At 47.8% G+C, this 18,340-nt stretch overlaps 1 protein-coding gene across 13 annotated transcripts in view; it reads right to left on the bottom strand.

The window, feature by feature from the left end:
* P4HA2 (prolyl 4-hydroxylase subunit alpha 2) overlaps positions 1 to 18,340 on the bottom strand; it is a 287,775-nt gene that overhangs the window by 1,439 nt on the left and 267,996 nt on the right. For 11 of the 13 annotated variants that reach the window (XM_049872698.1, XM_049872707.1, XM_049872737.1 and 8 more), the window contains 9 exons: positions 17,147 to 17,386; positions 15,682 to 15,878; positions 14,706 to 14,882; positions 10,698 to 10,768; positions 10,355 to 10,454; positions 6,370 to 6,423; positions 5,745 to 5,810; positions 3,754 to 3,822; positions 3,097 to 3,193 (listed from right to left, as the gene is read on the bottom strand). In XM_049872698.1, coding sequence (XP_049728655.1) covers positions 3,097 to 3,193; positions 3,754 to 3,822; positions 5,745 to 5,810; positions 6,370 to 6,423; positions 10,355 to 10,454; positions 10,698 to 10,768; positions 14,706 to 14,882; positions 15,682 to 15,878; positions 17,147 to 17,386 — 1,071 coding nt within the window. Of the gene's footprint in view, positions 1 to 3,096; positions 3,194 to 3,753; positions 3,823 to 5,744; positions 5,811 to 5,859; positions 5,920 to 6,369; positions 6,424 to 10,354; positions 10,455 to 10,697; positions 10,769 to 14,705; positions 14,883 to 15,681; positions 15,879 to 17,146; positions 17,387 to 18,340 lie in introns of all 13 variants that reach the window. The other 2 variants (XM_049872799.1, XM_049872788.1) reach the window with 2 other exon arrangements.

Genomic DNA, 18,340 nt, shown 5'->3' with positions numbered 1-18,340 from the left:
GAACATTCTGGTTGCACTTCTTCCAAGACAAATTTGTTCATTCTTTTGGCAGTCTGTGGTATATTTGACATTCTTCGCCAACACCATAATTCAAAGATATCTATTCTTCTTCAGTCTTCTTTATTCACTGTCCACCTTTCCCATGGATACGAGGCAGCTGAAAATACTATGGCTTGGGTCAGATGCACCTTAGTCCTCAAAGTGAGATCTTTATTTTTTAACGCTTTAAAGAAGTCTTTTGCAGCACATTTGCCCAACGCAATACATTGTTTGATTTCTTGACTGTTGCTTCCGTGGGCATCGATTGTGGATCCAAGTAAAAAATCCTTGACAACTTTGATCTTTTCTCCGTTTATCATGATGTCGCTTATTGGTCCAGTTGTGAGGACTTTTGTTTTCTTTATGTTGAGATACAATCCATACCGAAGGTTGTGGTCTTTGATCTTCATCAGTAAGTGCTTAAAGTCCTCTTCACTTTCAGCAAGCAAGGTTGTGTCACCTGCATACAGCGTGTTGTTAATGGGTCTTTCTCCAATCCTGATGCTGAGTTCTTCTTCATATACTCCAGTTTCATGGATTATTTGCCCAGCATACAGACTGAATTAAGTATGGTGAAAGGATACAACCTAGAAACACACATTTCCTGATTTTAAACCATGCAGTATCCCCTTGTTCTGCTTGAATGACTGCCTCTTGGTCTATATACAGGTTCCTCATGAGCACAATTAAGTGTTCTGGAATTCTCATTCTTCACAATGTCACCCATAATTTATTATGATCCACATTCAAATACCTTTGCCTAGTCAATAAAACACAGGTAAACATCTTTCTGGTATTCTCTGCTTTCAGCCAAGATCCATCTGGCATCAGCGATGATGTTCCTCGTTCCACATGGTCTTCTGAATTTGGCTTGAATTCCTGGCAATTTCCTGTCTATGTACTGCTGCAACCACTTTTGAATGATCTTCAGCAAAATTTTACTTGCATGTGGTATGCATAATATTGTTCAGTAATTTCCACACTCTGTTGGATCACCTTTGTTTGGTATGGGCACAAATATGGATTTCTTCCAGTCAGCTGATGTAGCTATCTTCCAAATTTCTTGGCATAGATGAGTGAGCACCTCAGGGCTACATCTGTTTGTTGAAACATCTCAATTGGTATTCCGTCAACCCCTGGAGCCTTGTTTTCCACCAATGCCTTCAATGCAGCTTAGACTTCTTCCTTCAATAACATTGTTTCTTGATCATATGCTACTTCCTGAAATGGCTGAACGTTGATCAATTCTTTTTGGTACAGTGACTCTGTGTCTTCCTTTCATCTTCTTTTGATGTTTTCTGTATCCTTCAATATTTTGACCATACAATCCTTCAATATTGCAACTCAAGGCTTGAATTTTTCCTTCAGTTCTTTCAGCATGAGAAATGACAAGTGTGTTCTTCCCTTTTGGTTTTCTAACTTCAGGTCTTTGCACATTTCATCGTAATACTTTGTCTTCTTAAGCCATCCTTTGAAAATCTTCTATTCAGCTCATTTACTTCAACATTTCTTCCATTCGCTTTAGCTGCTCTACGTTCAAGAGTAAGTTTCGGAGTCTCTTCTGACATCCATTTTTGTCTTTTTTTCCTTTCTTGTCTTTTTAATAAACTTTGTCTTTCTTCATGTATGATATCCTTGGTATCATCCCACAGCTCTTCTGGTCTTCAGTCATTAGTGTTCAATGGATCAAATTTATTCTTGAGATGGTCTCTAAATTCAGGTGAGATATACTCAAGGTCATATTTTGGCTCTTCTGGACTTGTTCTAATTTTCTCCAGCTTCAACTTGAACTTGCATATGGGCAATTGATGGTCTGTTCCACAGTCAGACCCTGTCCTTGTTCTGACTGATGATATTGAGCTTTTCCATTATCTCTTTCTACAAGTGTAGTCGATTTGATTCCTGTGTATTCCATCCGGTAAGGTCCATGTTTATAGTCGCCGTTTATATTGTTGAAAAAGGTGTTTCCAATGAACAGGTCATTGGTCTTGCAAAATTCTATCATGTGATTTCCCATGTCATTTGTATCACCAAGGCCATATTTTCCAACTACTGATACTTCTTGTTTCCAACTTTTACATTCCAATCACCGGTAACCATCAATGCAGCTTGATTGCAGAAGTTGGTAAAAATCTTCAATTTCTTCATCTCTGGCATTAGTGGTTGATACATAAATTTGAATAGTGATCTTAGTAACTGGTCTTCCTTGTAGTTGTTTGGATATTATAGTGTTATGGACAGCATTGTACTTGAGGACAGATCTTGACATGTTCTTTTTTGACGAATTTGATGCTATTCCTCTTCAATTTGTCATTCCCAGCATAGTATCCCATAAGATTGTCCAACTCAAAATGGCAAATACCAGTCCGTTTCAGCTAACGCCTAGGATATCAATCTTTATACATTCCATTTTATTTTTGACAACTTCCAATTTTCCTAGATCCATACTTCATACATTCTACATTCCAATTATTAATCGATCTTTGCAGCTGTTTCTTCTCATCTGAGTTGTGTTGCATCAGCAAATGAAGGCCCTGAAGGCTTTACTCCATCCACATCAGTAAGGTCAACTCTACTTTGAGGAGGCAACTCTTCCCCAGTTGTATTTTGAGTGCCTTCCAACTGGAGGAACTCATCTTCCGGCATTGTATCAGACAAGGTTCTCCTGCTGTTCATAAGGTTTTCACTGGCCAATTTTTTTTCAGAACTAGACCACCAGGTCTGTCTTGGTCTGGAAGCTCCACTGAAACCTGTCCACCATGGATGACCCTGCTGGTATTTGAAATACCGGTAGCATAGCTTCCAGCATCGCAGCAACATGCAAGCCACCGCAGTACAACAAACTGACAGATGAATGGTAAACTGAAATCATAAAGCTTTCAAAATACAAATTAACATTTAATTTTTAAAAGTAATATACGTGCTTAGTTTAAAAAATCAAATTGTTCTACAAGGTTTATAAGGCAAACAGCAATCTCCTCCCTGACCCCTCCCCACCCCTAGTCACCATTCCCAGGCAGAGACCACCAAGGCCAGCACCACCGGTAAGCTACTTACCCCACTTGCAGCCCACAAGCACCGGGCAGGCAGCATGCCTTGTTCGGTAGTCACCTTCCCCGCTCCGCAGGAGGTTGTACCAGAACACAGCTGTGCCCTAGGGAAGAAAAGCCTGTTAGACCACGTCCTCAGAGATTGGGCTTGAGGGAACAAGATGGGAAGGAGTCCCTAGACGGTACCACCGACAGAAACAAAGGGATTTATCCCCTTAAGACATATTCTCTGAACTCCAAGAAAGATGCCGTGTGTGATAAGCATGGAATTTGGCTTTTTTTGCTCAATGTTCTGCCACACACACGTGGCTCAACATGGGCTCTGAGACTTGACCCCAGAGCACCACAGAGCCCTCTCCCTGAGCAGAAACAGCCTCAATTCCCTGTGTATGGGGGGACAGGGCTGTAGAATTTCAGTGGTAGAGGATCTTCCCAGACAGCACCTACCCTTCATGGTAGGTGGACATTTCCAAACCCACCTGCCCCTGAGGGAACATTCCTCCCCTGTCCCTTCTCTGCAGTTGGAAGCTGAGGCCACAAGGTCAGAGTCCAGGTGGGAAGGGGCTTAGGCCCATCACAGTGACAGTCAAGCAGGACAAGGACCAGGGTATGGGGAAGGTCTAAGCTCTGCTTCAACCTCTGACCTGTAAGGACCAGAACTTACCTTCTTAGGCCAAATTGCAGCACCCAGATCAGGGAAGACGGTGGCACCACCAGCTTCTACATCACTCATCTGGGAATATAAGACATAAAGCTTGGCCATTCTACCCAAGACACTCAGACGAAATGAGCCACAAATGACATGAAAAGGTGCACAGATCACCCTCCTCTCTGTCAAACAGCATAAATGGCACTGCTCAATGGTCAGCCCTTATGCCACGAAAGGCTCTTCCCATACCCTGCACCTCCTCATGCCCTGCTTAATCTGTGTAGCTCACAGGCACCCAAAAGTCAGTGTAAGAGACCCATATCCTGGCTGCCCTTGATTGGAACTATCTGAGTCTATACTCAGAAAAATGCCTGTCCCAATCCTTGCCCCTTGAGTCACCATCCAGCCTGGCCTTGCCTAAGCCACTGTGCCCAGTGAAGTGCCCTGACCAGGAGCCTCCTGCTGATTCCCTCACCAAATGTGTCCCTCACTGTGGGCTGTCTCCCTGGCTCTAGTAACCTGCTGCTCTAAACCACTTTCCAGCACAGCTGCCTTCCCAAGGGCCACCTGGGCAGGCAGATAGGGCACGGTATCTGCAGAGAATCTGCCTCTCCCACAGCGAGACAAACAAAAAAGAACTCAAGTCCTACACACTCACAGAGCATGCCTCAACTCATGCCCAAAGCATCACTTCATTCTCATCTGGCTCTTACTTCAAGTTTTTTGCATATAATGTAATACAATCTGGAGCTAAAAATTATTTCCACAGGACACATACCAGACAGATTGAAGGGCACTTGACGGACATATGCTAAATGAATAAGATGAACCCCCCTCCCCAGTGGTTTCCAATGGCCCTCGGGATTAAACCCAGACTCTTTTCTGGAACCCCAAGGCCCTGTCAGTCTCACCAGCCTCTCCCTCCAACCACTCTAGGCTCATTTGTGGCTTCTGAGCCATACCAGCCTTTCTCTAGTTTTTCAACATCCCAATATCCTTCGCTCTTCCAGCCCTCCACACATTCTCCCCTCTGCCAAAAACCATGTTCCACCAGCTAATTTCCATTTAACCGTCAAGTCTGAAATGACGTAGGCCTTTCCTGAACTCCAACACTGGGCTCCAAAAGCTCCTTATGCTACTTCTTCATGGCACTTATCAACATGGTAACTAAGTAATTATCTCTAGGGAGCCCTGGTGGCATAGTAGTTAACAGCCTGGCTGCTAACTAAAAAGTCAGCAGTTCGAATCCACCAGCCACTCCTTGGAAACCCAATGGGGCAGTTTTACTCTGTCCTATAGGGTCGCTATGAGTTGGAATCGACAACGGCAATGGGCAGAGTACAGGTTATGTTTAAAGTTTAAGTCCCCTGTATTAGACCTTAAGCTCCACAAGAGAGGCCACACATGTGCTCCCCAGCATGTTCAGAGCACATCCCAGCACTTAACAACCATACAATAAAAGCTTAAATGAAAAACCAAAGGAAGAAATGGACATGGGCTTCTTTCTCCAAATCACTTGACAGCCTCTATGCCTGTTTAGAGGTGACTCTCTCAGGAGAGAGGAGGGAAATTATTCCTCATGTGAAAGGCAAACCCAAGGCCCTCAGGATGGAGCAGAGGCAGCAGGTGGGAGGCAAACCACAGAGCCTTTGGGGAAACAAGGGCAGCTTTCATCTAAGAGCACCTCACAGCTATCTCCTCACTCTGCTGGCAAGCAGAGAGCCCTCCAGGGCACCCATACCAAAAGTCCAGACTAGCACTGGACCCATCAAAAAAAGAGTCAGGGATGTGAGAAGGTTGCTGGTGTGGCACGGGGAAGGGAGCGCACAGATGGGAACAGAGACCAACTGTCTCTACTGCAGCCAAGAAGGATGGTGAGGCCCAGAAGGGCCAGCCCAGCCATTAGCCAGCAGCTGGGGTATCAGCCCAGATAGTGACAGAATATAAGACAGCACTTTGGACCCAAGGTCCTCTTAGGGCCCATACCCTGCACACATCATACTCACGTAGTTTAAGAATGTGGCCACACGATTTCCCGTCCCTAAACGCTTGAAAGCATCTTGCTCATGGCTCTATAAAATTAAGTGAGAGTGAACAGGTGGGCCTGGACCCAGTACTTACATAGTTAAGAAACGTCGCTAACCTATTCCCCTCCGTTTTGAGGCCGCTGTCAAAAGGTCGCTGCAACAGACAACAACTTTCACCCAAGTTTGCAACTGACTTCACCCACCACCCACAGGACCAAGGCCAAAAGGGTCAGGGGGAGGTAATAAGTGTGTTTCATGAGTCAGCCTGGAACATGGGCCAAGGCTGCAAAGGAAACCCAGCCAGGTGGGGAGAGGGGAGGCAGGAACTCTTTTCACAAAGACCTAGTGAGGCCTTTTGCTTTACAGTCTGCACAAAGAGTGACACAGAGTTGAGGCAGGGGAAACACTCCCCACATCTACAGAGGAAACAGCCACTGAGCTCCTCAGGCCCCAAGGTTCCGGATTTGGGCTTCACCCGCAATAAGGGTTCTCCCCTGGTGAGGTAGGGGGCCTGATCTAGAGGCTGAAATATTCCTAGGAGCTCCAGTCTTCTCAAACCAGCTGGAGCAGAGACTTCCGAAAGCACCCATGATTTGGACCTTACCCTAGAGAAGTCAAAGTGTGGCTCATACTGTCCTCCCATGCCATAATTAGCAACCTGGTGGGAAATAACTACAATTAGACCTTGTTAGCAGCAGGAACAGTCATGAAGCAGCTCATCTCCCCAGGGATACCATTTTCCCAGGCCTGCAAACAATGAGAATCCCCAAGAGCAGCCACTCTAAGGTGGAGGAGAGCCATGCCTTGCCAGCACAGGCACAGCAAATGTTGCAAACATGACTAGAGCTGTGTCCTAGAGCAAAGCTGCAGCACAAATGTGGATTCCCAAACAGAACAAGACAGGTGACCTGCAGATGGCCACTGTGGAGAAGCTCCCAGCCCTGCAGGAACACTCGGGCAGTATCGCAAGGGGCCCTTCATGAGGGAGGCCCTGGCTTGGGCCATTTGTTTGGGAGATAACGAGAACATGACCCAGAGGAAAGTCAACAACTAACTCGAGATACAGGTGCTTTTTTTTTTTTTTTTTTTTAAACATTAGCTTGGGAGCTGTTTGGTGCCTGGCACTGCTGCTGCCACTTCAGCCACTGTGCCCCAGGAGCTGTTCCTGGCTAGGCTGGGTGCAACAAAACCTACCCCACCCCCTTCCACAGTGGTCCACTGCATGGAGTACTTCTGTATCCAAGTACGGTAGAGGGACATGGGTGGCCGGGTGCACCCCAGCCTAAGCTCAGACCTCGAGTAAGACTTGGGCTACCTCAGCTTCAGGAATTACCAGGTATCATTAATTGGACTGGGAATTTTAAATGCCTTTGTGAACTGCTCACCACCCAGCACAACATAAGTAGTAAATCACAACAGTTAGTGTAGCTTTAGTAGACAGAATGAGAGACAAGGCTCAAGCTGAAGTGCAGAATCTGATAAGGGAGCTGATGGATCAAGTGGCACCATCTGGCAGCAGTTGGCTACTGTGGCTTACTGAAATGCTAAAAATCTCTGTGGCTCGGCCATTAATCCTCAGAAAGTTGGTATTTTTTGTATATCCTTTTTGGAGATTCCAGCAGTCAGGTGAGAGATTTGACAATAATGGAGAATACGGTCACATGGGAGACAAAGGGAGGGTAGACTTTACGAGAGAGGAAATCCTGCTATTGGAGCACAAACAATATTTGCCAAGTGTGAGAAAGTACAAAATTGGGGCAGTGATTTCCAGTGTCTACAAAAGTAAAAAACTCTGACATGAAAAATCAGTGGATGAAACACGCTGTCATCTGCTGCTTCAGCCTCTAAGAGTCCCACACCTAAAATACCTGGAAAGCCGGTCAACAGGATGTCAGTTCAGCAAGCAGCCCTACTGCTGGAGATGCATCTAAGAACGGAGCACCATAGCAACCGGCCAAGTGATTTCATAAAAGCTTTTTACAAATGTTATTTTTTCCTTGGATCCATTCTAGTCGAGAACTTGGGGAAATTTTTAAACATAACCGTGATTAGCATGCCAATGGACTTAGGAAAATTCAATCCCTGCTTGTTGCTGGAGCTGCAGAGTGCGACTGCGTTTTTCCAAAACTTACACTTGTTGGCTGGTCTGCTTAAATGTTCGGATGCCAGGTAGTAAAACAACCCTGCATTGTTCATGCTGGTTCATTTTTCAACAGTTTCGGGAAACACATTTGATCATGGTGATAATGCCACTGTCTCTTCACTATTTAATACTGTCCCCAATAGTAAAAAAGTAATGGGAACATCTAGATTTGTAACAATCAGATTTATCACCAGGGTATAATCAAGTCCCCAGAACTCACACCTTCAATAACAAGCAATTACAACACATCCTAGTGAGAAAGTGTTCATTTGAATCTTTAGCCTTGTTATTACACCAGTCGAGAGCCAGTAACTTGGAAGGTACGGGCACTTATGACGCTGATGTGGAGGCCACACTGAAGGCAAGACAGAAGCTTAAAAATCACTTTCCTGGTGAGGCTGAGACATTATTGAGCCAGAGTCTTCAATCTTAGAGAATTCTGTCTAGAAAACTCTAGACATAAAAAAAATCCTCATCTAATTCACAGGAAGTCTGAATTGCCCTTTTTCTTCCAACTGGTCTGTAGCAAACACATCAACTACAGCTGGAAGGGTGTCAACAGGTAGAACCACCAGAAGCCTGTGGCATTCCCAAAGGGCCCTGGTGTGAAGGCTGTTGCTGGTGCCTAGGCATTTATGACACTGTAAGCAGTCCATGTGGAGTGAACACTTAGAGACAGGTGCTGAGATCCAAGTTCCTGTTCTCCAGATCATGCAAGGTAAAAGCTTTTAACACTGCTGACTGGCATGAGAAATGCCAACACAGATCCTAGAGGAGGAATGCACACATAAATGTTGCCTCGGCCACCTGGCAGCTGTGGTTGCAACTCCCAGAAGAGCCCTGACTCTAAGAGTCCCTCCGCTGAGAGCACTGGCATTCAAACCCAGTCAACTGCGCTACAACACAAAAGGCAGGCCCGATGAAGCCAGGGTTGCAGCAGAGAAGCTAGTCCACAGCACAAAACTGCTGTCTTCCACAGCTGAATGTGAGGCAGGGGTGCATCCAGGAGAGCAATAGGGGCACGAGTCCCGTCCACTCTTCTCAGACCCGTGGTCAAGGGTGTGGGATCAGTCAATCAAGGAGATTCATCCTGTCATGGCTATGAGAGTCCTGAACACCAACTCCAACACGGAGGAAGCAGTGGCAGATGTCTTAAAAAAAATATCTGCTCCAAGGAGATATGAATCACAATAATGTCAACAGGGACACGTCTCTAGTGCATGCTGCGCTCCTACTGCTCTTGAAATGGTGGTTTTCTCGTATATGTGAAGACATGGTAGAAGTCTTCTATCAATACGCTTGTCTATGGAACTTATTTAAACATTAGAGAATGCTAAGTTGAGTTGAACTGAAAAGATTATATGAACTTTTCAAAAGACCATTTGCAAGGTAATCAGCATATTTGTGAAAGCTCTGGCCAACTGTATACAAATTCATAAAGATGATCTTCAAAATTGGTTTCGTGGCTGCTCATGCAGCTGCTGAAAAAAGAATGAGTGCTGATTTGCTTGGCTGTGTCCAGGCAAAAGTTCAGAAAATTCAATGATCTTCATTTCAACATTCGATTGAGATCTATGATTGGTCAGGCCCAAATGCAAGCCTAAAGGTGAAGGCTGCTATCCTTAAATACACAGAAACTCTAGCCACACAGAAGGATCCAGGGGACTCTAGAGAGGTGCCAGTGAAATTCGCCTGGTGGTATCTCAGGTCATTGCTTTTACACAGAACTCAGAAGTTCAGCTGTTCAGAAGGGAGCAAAGTTAGGGAGGATTTGAACTCAATACCCTCGAGCATACACTGGGTGCTTTACCCAAAACTTTTCAGCATGGTGCTGCCATGTTTCTTCATAATCACACAAAGGCAGAAAGCCAGAGTTCCACAGGGAGTACTTGAACCACAGCACTCTACCTTCACCACCAAACTGGTCCAGGCCTCTCACTTCTCCTAGTAACATATCACAGAACACTTTGTCTCCAAATGCATTTGACTGTGACTCAGAATCACGACCTCTGAAAATATTTATAGCTCTCTTAGAGGTGTCCCTGGAACAATTCAGGAGTTCAACTTCAGCAGTCAAGAAAACATGAATGAGCCCGCCATGCCCACCACTAGCATGGCACACAGGAGATGCTCAATCAATATTTATTGAATACCAACTGTCGAATGCCAGCAGGCATGCTTAATTCTGGCTTCCCAATGTGACACCACTCCATATTCATAGCATTGTGTAGTCATACAGGTTATTAGTCATTTTCCTCCCTAGGGAGCTTTGGAGGACATGCGACTCGCCCAGGGAGTGAAAAGGGGGTCCTGGTCCCTACTCTCCATACATGCTGGCTATACCCTCCCTTGGCTACACCAGTGATGCTAATGTGGCTCCCTGGGAGACCACCTAGACAGAAATATCCCCTTCCTAAGCCTACAGGCTACAAGGGACCAGCTGTACCTGCAACAATTCTGCAGTCTTTACTGTTAGCCCTGTGATGTGCTGCATGCGACGATTCACTTGTGCCACAACGGGGTCATCGTCCTCCTCTAGCCAGGAGCTGAGCCAAAAGAAAAGGGCAGAGAAAGGAAGGTGTGGAGGGTAGGCTTAGGTCCTGTACTCTCTCCCCATTGTCAGGGCCAGCACTGACAGACAGCACAGGATGAGTGCTGCACAAGGGTGAAGAATGGCCAGTAGGCAGAACACGCCCAGCCACCCTCCCGCGGTAGAGACTGGGAGGCATTGAAGTTGCAGCTTGAGCCAGCTACCACCAGCCCCAAACACCACCACCATCTTTGCTTACCTTTTGGAAACCCTATAGCTGGCAACAGTGAGGACACCTGTCTTGGGATCTCTAACAGTGGCTCGTGCAAGCTGGAAGGCAGGAAAAGAATGCAGATTTATTCTTCTTTGCCTTGAGAACACCAGGACCAGACCTGCCAGCCAGACCAGTGGGGGAAGAAGCTTTGGATACAGTGGTTCTAACACAGGCCCCATGAGGCTGTAAGTCAGGCCAGGGCAGGGGTCTGAGGCCTCCACATTCCTGCTGTGTGTCAGACACTGGCTACCACCCTGCTTGTTCACTGCCCACTCCTGCTCCTACCCAGGTCCATGCTGCCTGCAGAATTATGCCTATGGAACATGCTTTGCACATCCACCCATCTGCCTGGACAACCTCATTCTCAACAGGCCCACATACCAGCCCTGCCTGAACTTGGCTGCTCCACCACATTCAGACTGTGCCGCCATCCCTGAGCCTATACACCCTGCATGTTCTCCGTACTTGGTCAAGTCCTACCATCCTTCTGAACCTTGGTGGCCTTCTCTGCCAAGAAGCCTACCCAGATTCTCCCAAACATTCTGCTGCTGCACTACCTCACACTGGGCTCCTGACAACTCCCCTTCCTGACACCCTCTTGGAGGCTATCACATCCTGCTTTATAAAGTTAGGCTGGATACTGTTCTCCCCTCTAAACACAAGGGGCCCTAAGGTATCTCTAAGCAGCTCAGGAGAAGGAAGACCCACATTCCAACCAAGCAGAAAGAGGGTAGGCAAATTGAGGGTGTGAATGGAGTTAATAGCTATACCTAATTTCCTTATTTATCAGCCAACCCCAAGTTCACTGTTAATTGCCACTGCTGCAAGGAGTAAAGACAGAAGGCACAGTTCTCATTCCCTTCGGAGCCTCATGAAGTCAGATGATGGAATCAGGAAAGGACTCTATAAGTTGACATAAGCGAAATGCTGCCTGAAGTCGGCTGCTCTCACATACACACACCCTCACCTACCTTATTTCCCTCTAGTCTTTACAGACAGGCTTAGTGATACTCCCAGAGGAGCCTGCTGCCCAGAGCCAGCCAGGCCCGTGCTTCAGCTATGGACTACGCTAATGACCTCATGTGGGTGGGGCCATAGATCCAGTTACGCACCCTATCAGTATTTCTCCTTAATTCCATAACATTTCATGAGTGTTTACTCTGTGCCTGGCACTACGCTGGGTGACCAAACAGAAGTGGTCCCTGCCTTCATACACTCAGTCAAGCGGGGAATGCAGAAAATTAGCCAGGTAATTGCAGCACAGCGTGATCAGAGCAAAGATGGGGGTAAGCTTAATGTCCTGTGGGATCACAGCACAAAGAATCAAGAATGGCTTCCTATAAGAGGGGCTGAGACTTGAAAGATAAATAGGAGTTAGCCAGGTGGAGAAATGTTACAGGAAGAGGGAGCAGCAACACAGAGGCCCAGGGATGAAAACAGGTATGGCATTACAACTATGCATCAGAGCTTAGGGAAAGCTGCAAAGACGGGGGCGGGGGGAGGGGGGCTCTAGTGTCTGGATGCAACCTTGAGGCCAACGAGGAAAAGGGAAGGCTTTATGTGGGGGAGGGCGCTCACAATCTGAAAGTCCTAAGGATCACTGTGGACACTTCATGGGGAGCTGACTAAGAAGGAGCCAGAGTAGGAAAAAGGAGGCCAATGAGGAAGCCAAAGCAGAGATTAGGGCAAGAAAGGATGGTGGCCTGGGTCAGGGGGTGGCAGGAGGGATGAAGAGGAGCAGATGGACTCGAGGCAGGTCAGGAGGTGAGATTGGCTACCGCAACACTGTGCTGCCACAGCATGTTCTGGTGAGATGGTCAGTGCACCCAGGACAGACGGCTTCCCTGAGCTACTTTATCCATGGGCCCTTTCTGAGTGCCAGCTCATGGTGGTCCCTCCCTGATGACAACTGCAGCCCCAGCTCGGCCTCATCCAAACGCATGAGCTTCTACACTGGCCTGTCGCCCACAAGGAGGCTCTGGGCAACTGTGCTCTGCCCCTGGGGACTGACAGGGCTATTCTGAAAGCAGGTCGGGCACCCAGAGGCAGCTGCCAGGCATTCCCCACAGGCCAAGTTAAGCTCATAAGTACCACTTTAAAGCCAAAATAGCATCTGTCCCTCACAGGATCCAGAAGGTCAGCTTGTGACAGCCAACACGTTTGGCTCTTAAGATGGCCTCTGATCAAAGACAAGTTTTCCTAATACCACTACACATGCACACACGCACACGCACACACACACACACCGCACCCACACTCCCCACCGCACAAAAATGTTCTCAGTGTCTGGGGTTGAGGGGCAGGAAAGGAACCTCTCAGGAGATTCTGGCACAACAGTGCCTCCCTCACCTGGCAAATAGAAAGTAGTTTTCCTCCCAGGAGGGCTTTGGGAGACATGCGGGTGACAGAGTGGAAAGGAGGTCCTGATCCCCATTCTCCATGCACATGAGCTAGACCTTCCCTCAGCCCCACCAAGGATGCCAACAGCTAACTCTAAGCCCTAGCTCTCCTACAGACTCGTGCCAAGGTTGTTCCAAGATGAGGTCCAGAAGCCAGCCCCATACCCGCCCAACCATGGTATGGGAACCTATTTCGGATCTCTCTGTGAGAAATGTTGGGCCCACCTTGGCCACTACAATCCTATTAGGAACAAAGCAGTACAGAATCCAGCTAAATCCTCCCGCCCAATCATCAGTGATGGGGAAGGGGGAAAGGGGACATGGCAGCAAGTAGCTCTCTTTGAAAGATGTTCGAATGGGAGAAATTCTTTTTGAACTAGAAACAGAAGAATAATTTTGTAACAGGATGATATGTATACAAAACCAACATCCAACTTCATATCTAACAGTGAAATACCAGGGGAATTTCCAGGAAGTTCAAGAATAAGACAAGGATGCCTATTATAAACAGCTCTCAAAGTTCTAGGCAGTTCAATAAAACAAAACAAAACAAAAAAATTAATTGTAAGTATTGGGAAGGGGAAAACAAAATTTTCCTTATTTGCAAACAAAAATACTATCTGTAAAAAAGAGAATCAACTAAAAACCTAAAAAGGAATAAACGAGTTCAATAACTAGTGACCTGCCCAAGTCCTGGTTTCCTCGTGTGTAAGATGCAAATAATGACGGGGCCTACTTAATACAGTTAACAGTTAATACACATGAAGGACTTAGAACACTGCCTGTCACACTCTAAGTTCTCAGTAAACACTACCTTATACTCTGAAATATATCAAATACTAAAAAGCAAGAGTTTAGCATATAATAGTAAACTAGAAGCACAAGGGGTTTGTGATCGGCTAACTTAAAGGTTGGTGGTTCGAACCCACCCAGTGGCTCCACAGAAGAAAGGCCTGGCAAACTATTTACATAAAGATTACAGCCAAGAAAACCCTATGGAGCAGTTCTACTCTGTAATACGTGGGGTTGCCATGAGTTGGGGGCCAACTTGATGGCAGCTAACAGCAACAATATTCTAGTAGAACCAGTTAAAATATAATGATGAAGAAATAAAGTACAATTACAGTAAGAGACTAAAGAAACTACCTAGAAATAAACTTTTAACAAGAAATGAGCAAAACTCAAATTTTAAAAAGATATGGATAAATGGAGAGATACAGCATGCTCCTGGATGAGAAGACTCAATACTGTAAAGATATACATTCTCCTCCAAGTTAATCTCTTCCTTTGCAATCTCAATCAGGAGCTCCAGGTGAAACTGACTTGTCTCACTGTGGGCCCACCCTGTTTGCCCTTCTGTCATCGTACCAGTTACTCTGGGCTGTCCACATCGGGTCCCTTCTCTTTCTTCCTCACTGGACCATGAACTCACAAACGCAGACTGCGTCTGAAGCATCTCAGTACCCCATGACAGATTCATGCTAGACACTGGCAAAGGCAGGCAGGGTGGGCAAATGAGCATCCCCATGGTACTAGGGCTGAGAGAGAGGACGCGCCATTCAGCAACCTGAGAAGGACCTGCAGAGACACCTACTTTGGGCTTCGCAATCTGCTTGATCCTCTCGATTTCCTCATCAGACATGACATCGTAGTACCTGACGATGTGTGGGCTGTCCCACTCATCCTCCTCTTTGAAAGGGGCGATGAGCAGCTCTGGGGTCCTATTGCCATGATGGTACCTACAGAAAAGCCTCTTCTGCCTCCGGGGTGTCTGGGGAGCACAGAGCGACAGGCACTGAGCTGAGTGATCCAGATCCCCAGCCCCAGCCTCCTCCAGCAGCAGACAATGGTCTCACCCCCTGTTTCCAGCAGCCGCCCCCACCACCACCCAGCCCTGCCCCAGAAGGGAACAAAAGCCCCTCAGTTTGACTGGCAAGAAATGTCACCTCGCAAACCATGCGATTTCTCTTCCCCCACAAGAATACCTCATGTCTACAAGCCCTGTGGCAAAGGCTAATTCCTGGGCCCTTTCATAGAGATTTAAAGGGCCGGGGCTGGTAGAAAAGCCTTTCCAGGTGGAGAAGCCACTGGGAGCCAGACAGACTCGGGCACGGAAAGGCCGAGAGCCTTCCCCACACCTCAGCCTCCCTGAGGAAGCTCTGGAATCCCAGGGCTCTCAGAGGCCAGTGATACCCTATACTAAGCTCTAACACAAGCTTTGTCTTTGCTATAGAGACTTTACTCTCTACTCATAACATGACTTCCTGCGGGCCCTGGGACACATCCACACCCATGGTTTTCTACTTCACAACAGGGAGTCAGGCAAAATCTGGGCATATTGGGGCGGGGAGTGGAGCTCAGTAATAACTAAGAGGACAGAAACTCTGCTGGCATCAGGGGAGACAGTCTCAGAGAACACCCACACTTCAGCCTCAGCAGATGCTACAAAGAATTGGGGGAGATGCTGAGAAAAGTACATTCAGACAAAGGAGCATCTCCCCAAATCTGCCTGCCCAGAACCAAAGTCCAGGCCCACAGCTTGGGACCCCGGTTCACCTCACACATCTCACCAGTTTGACACCCTCCCCACGACAGAGGCTCTCGTAGACATCCCTCTCGGGCAGGTAGTCCACAGGCCTCTCGTAGATGCCTTCCCGGGTTGCCGGCTCAGCGTCCATCGTCTGGTTTGATAATGTTTTTTTTCTTTCTTCCTCCAACAAATGTTCAAAGTACCGCAGATTCCCTCCAGCTCGTTCATGGCTCGGGTCTAGAAAAAGCAAAGAACAAGAAAGAAAAGGAAACCACAAACATCTGTTAGGTCATTCAGAGAAATTATTCTGTAAGCGGTTTTCTCTCCCAGGAGCTCACTCGCACGCAGCATCCTGCCTTCCACAGCACTCTAACCACGGTTTGCTGGTCAGACACAAAAAGCCACCAAAGGTTCTCCCCACCACGGTCAGAGATGACAGAGCAGCAACAAAGGGGAGACGCTTAGCCAGCTACTGAGTACATGGGGGCTGTCCTCTCAGGCCTCTCCAGACATCCCAGGGACCCAGGTCCAGAGAAGCAGCCCAGAGTCCTGCCTCCCGCTCATGACATGCGTGTGTGTCAGTCACACCCGTTCCCTAGTATACGCACAATTGGTGGCCACATCAGATGCTAATCATAGCCAGAAGGCAGACTGAAATGCCAACAAAAAGAAGAGCCACACGATGCTGCGCTGCTTTGTCTTGTGGACCTCTCAACACCCAAAGCAGCAGGCTTGGCAGGGTTACTATCCCACTCTTCAGGTACGGAAATTAAGGCCCAAAGATGTCAAGACACTAAGGTTTTACAGAACAAGAATTCAGGCATTCTGACTCCCTGTTCAAGGCTCCAACTCACTTGACAGAATCTACAATGCCCTCCTCCTACATCAGTCTTCCGGGACATGCATATGCTAGCTGACATCAGACTCAGGACCCTGTGAAAAGTGGCAGCATAAAAAAGCCTTTGTCGGTCTATGAAATTCCAGACTACGATGATCCCATGTACTAGTTAAAGGTGGAAAAGGTGGATTTTAAAGATGCAGTGCTATCGGCCTCCCTCAGTGCAACACCACAAGACACGTAAAGCACCAATGCCATGGCAGGTCCTCACAGACCTCAGGTCCCTAAATGATGGCTCGAGTCACTATTCACTAGCGACCATGAAGTACAGCTTACCTCCTGAGTTGCCCTGACACAGTGAAGGCCCCACCCTGCATAGTGGCAGATGTACCTACCACAGCACCAGGCCCCTCTTAAAAAAGGGAGCATGTGGGGCCACAGGTGTCAGAGACCAGAGTGTACCGATCAGCAAGGGCTAAGGCCAGGACTGAGGTGGGCAAGGAGCTGGCTGGCAGTTGGACTGGGCCTAGAATCAGTAAGGCATTAGTCACTGGTCAGGTGACAGGTCAGACTAACACAGTCGCAGGAGAAGATCAGGCAGCAACCAGCAGAGCCCAGCTCCTCTGCCAGGTCCCCACCCCTGTCTTACCCTTCTGAATCTCCTTACCAAGGGAGAGCAGGCGGCGGGTGAGCTCCAGAGCCCGGTGCAGGTCACCCAGCTGGAAGACAGTGTAGCTGAGGTAGTCTAGCACTTGAGTCTTGGGCGTGGTGGCCTCCTCCCCAGCATCCAGCTGCTTCAGCACTTGCTCCATCCACAGCACTGTATGATAATAGTCCCCTTCGTTGTAGGCCAAACGGCCCAGCCCAAAGCAATCATCCACGCTCAAGGTTGCCTGGTATTTGGTTCCTGCGGTACAGAGACAAACAGTCAGAACCTAAAGAGCCTCTGAGGGGGATTCCTCAATTGAGGAAAAGCCTGGTCCATTGGAGTGGGGCATCACCCCAGCAGAGCCACACCAGGGCTTCAGACTACACCCCCCAAAAGGGCAACTAATGCAGGGAGCACAGCCAGGCTGGCCCCGCCCATGTCTGGAGTTCACAGCCAATCTCCTAGCCTCAGTCACCCTGTCTCCCAAGTGGGAAGGGATCTTTGTTATGGGGGAGCCCAGCAAGCCCACCGAGAAGTAGTGCTGAGGAGAGTGTGAAAGTCCTGTAAGCACACAGAAGATGTGTGGTTGGAAGCTGGCCAGTGAGTCTGGGGGGCAGGAAAATGTTCTGATTGAACATGTAAAACAGAACATAGGTGGAAACTAAAGTCATGGATGAAGACAATCACTTCCAGAAGAATCTAAGAAAACAGCAGAGAAGGTGGTCAAGGCTATCCAGCACCCTAACCAAGAGGGGAGAAGAGATTAATCGGCAGCAGAGACTCACAAGAGCTTTGGCTCTTGAGGAACGGTGTTTGTAAGATGAGCGAGAACAGAGCCAATGTTGAGCTCAGAGGCAAGAGTCCAGAGAGCAGGAAACAGAACAAACAGGTGCAGAGAATGTAACTGAGGTGGGCACAGGACAGGGGGCAATGGGTTTGGGTATCAGCCTTGGACATGAAGGAACAGGAGGGAAGGGAATGAAGGAGGATCTGGACGCAGATCTCTGTGGTGCTGTGGGGGCAGAGCCTGACCAATAGCCCTGGCTTTCTCAGAGACGCAGGAGAGGGTCTCTGCTAAGCACAGGAGGGAAGCGGCCAGGCGGGGTTGGGAATGGGAGACTGGCACCGACTGCGAAGCAAAAGAGAGTTACCCAGAGGTGATAGTGCACCGGAGGGTAGAGATTACCAGTCTGTGGTGGCTCCAACCCTGTC

This window comes from Elephas maximus, chromosome 2 (genome assembly GCF_024166365.1).
Source record: "Elephas maximus indicus isolate mEleMax1 chromosome 2, mEleMax1 primary haplotype, whole genome shotgun sequence".
NCBI lineage: Eukaryota > Metazoa > Chordata > Mammalia > Proboscidea > Elephantidae > Elephas > Elephas maximus.
Note: the sequence above shows the minus strand (reverse complement) of the source record. Positions and strands in the feature narration are given on the sequence as shown.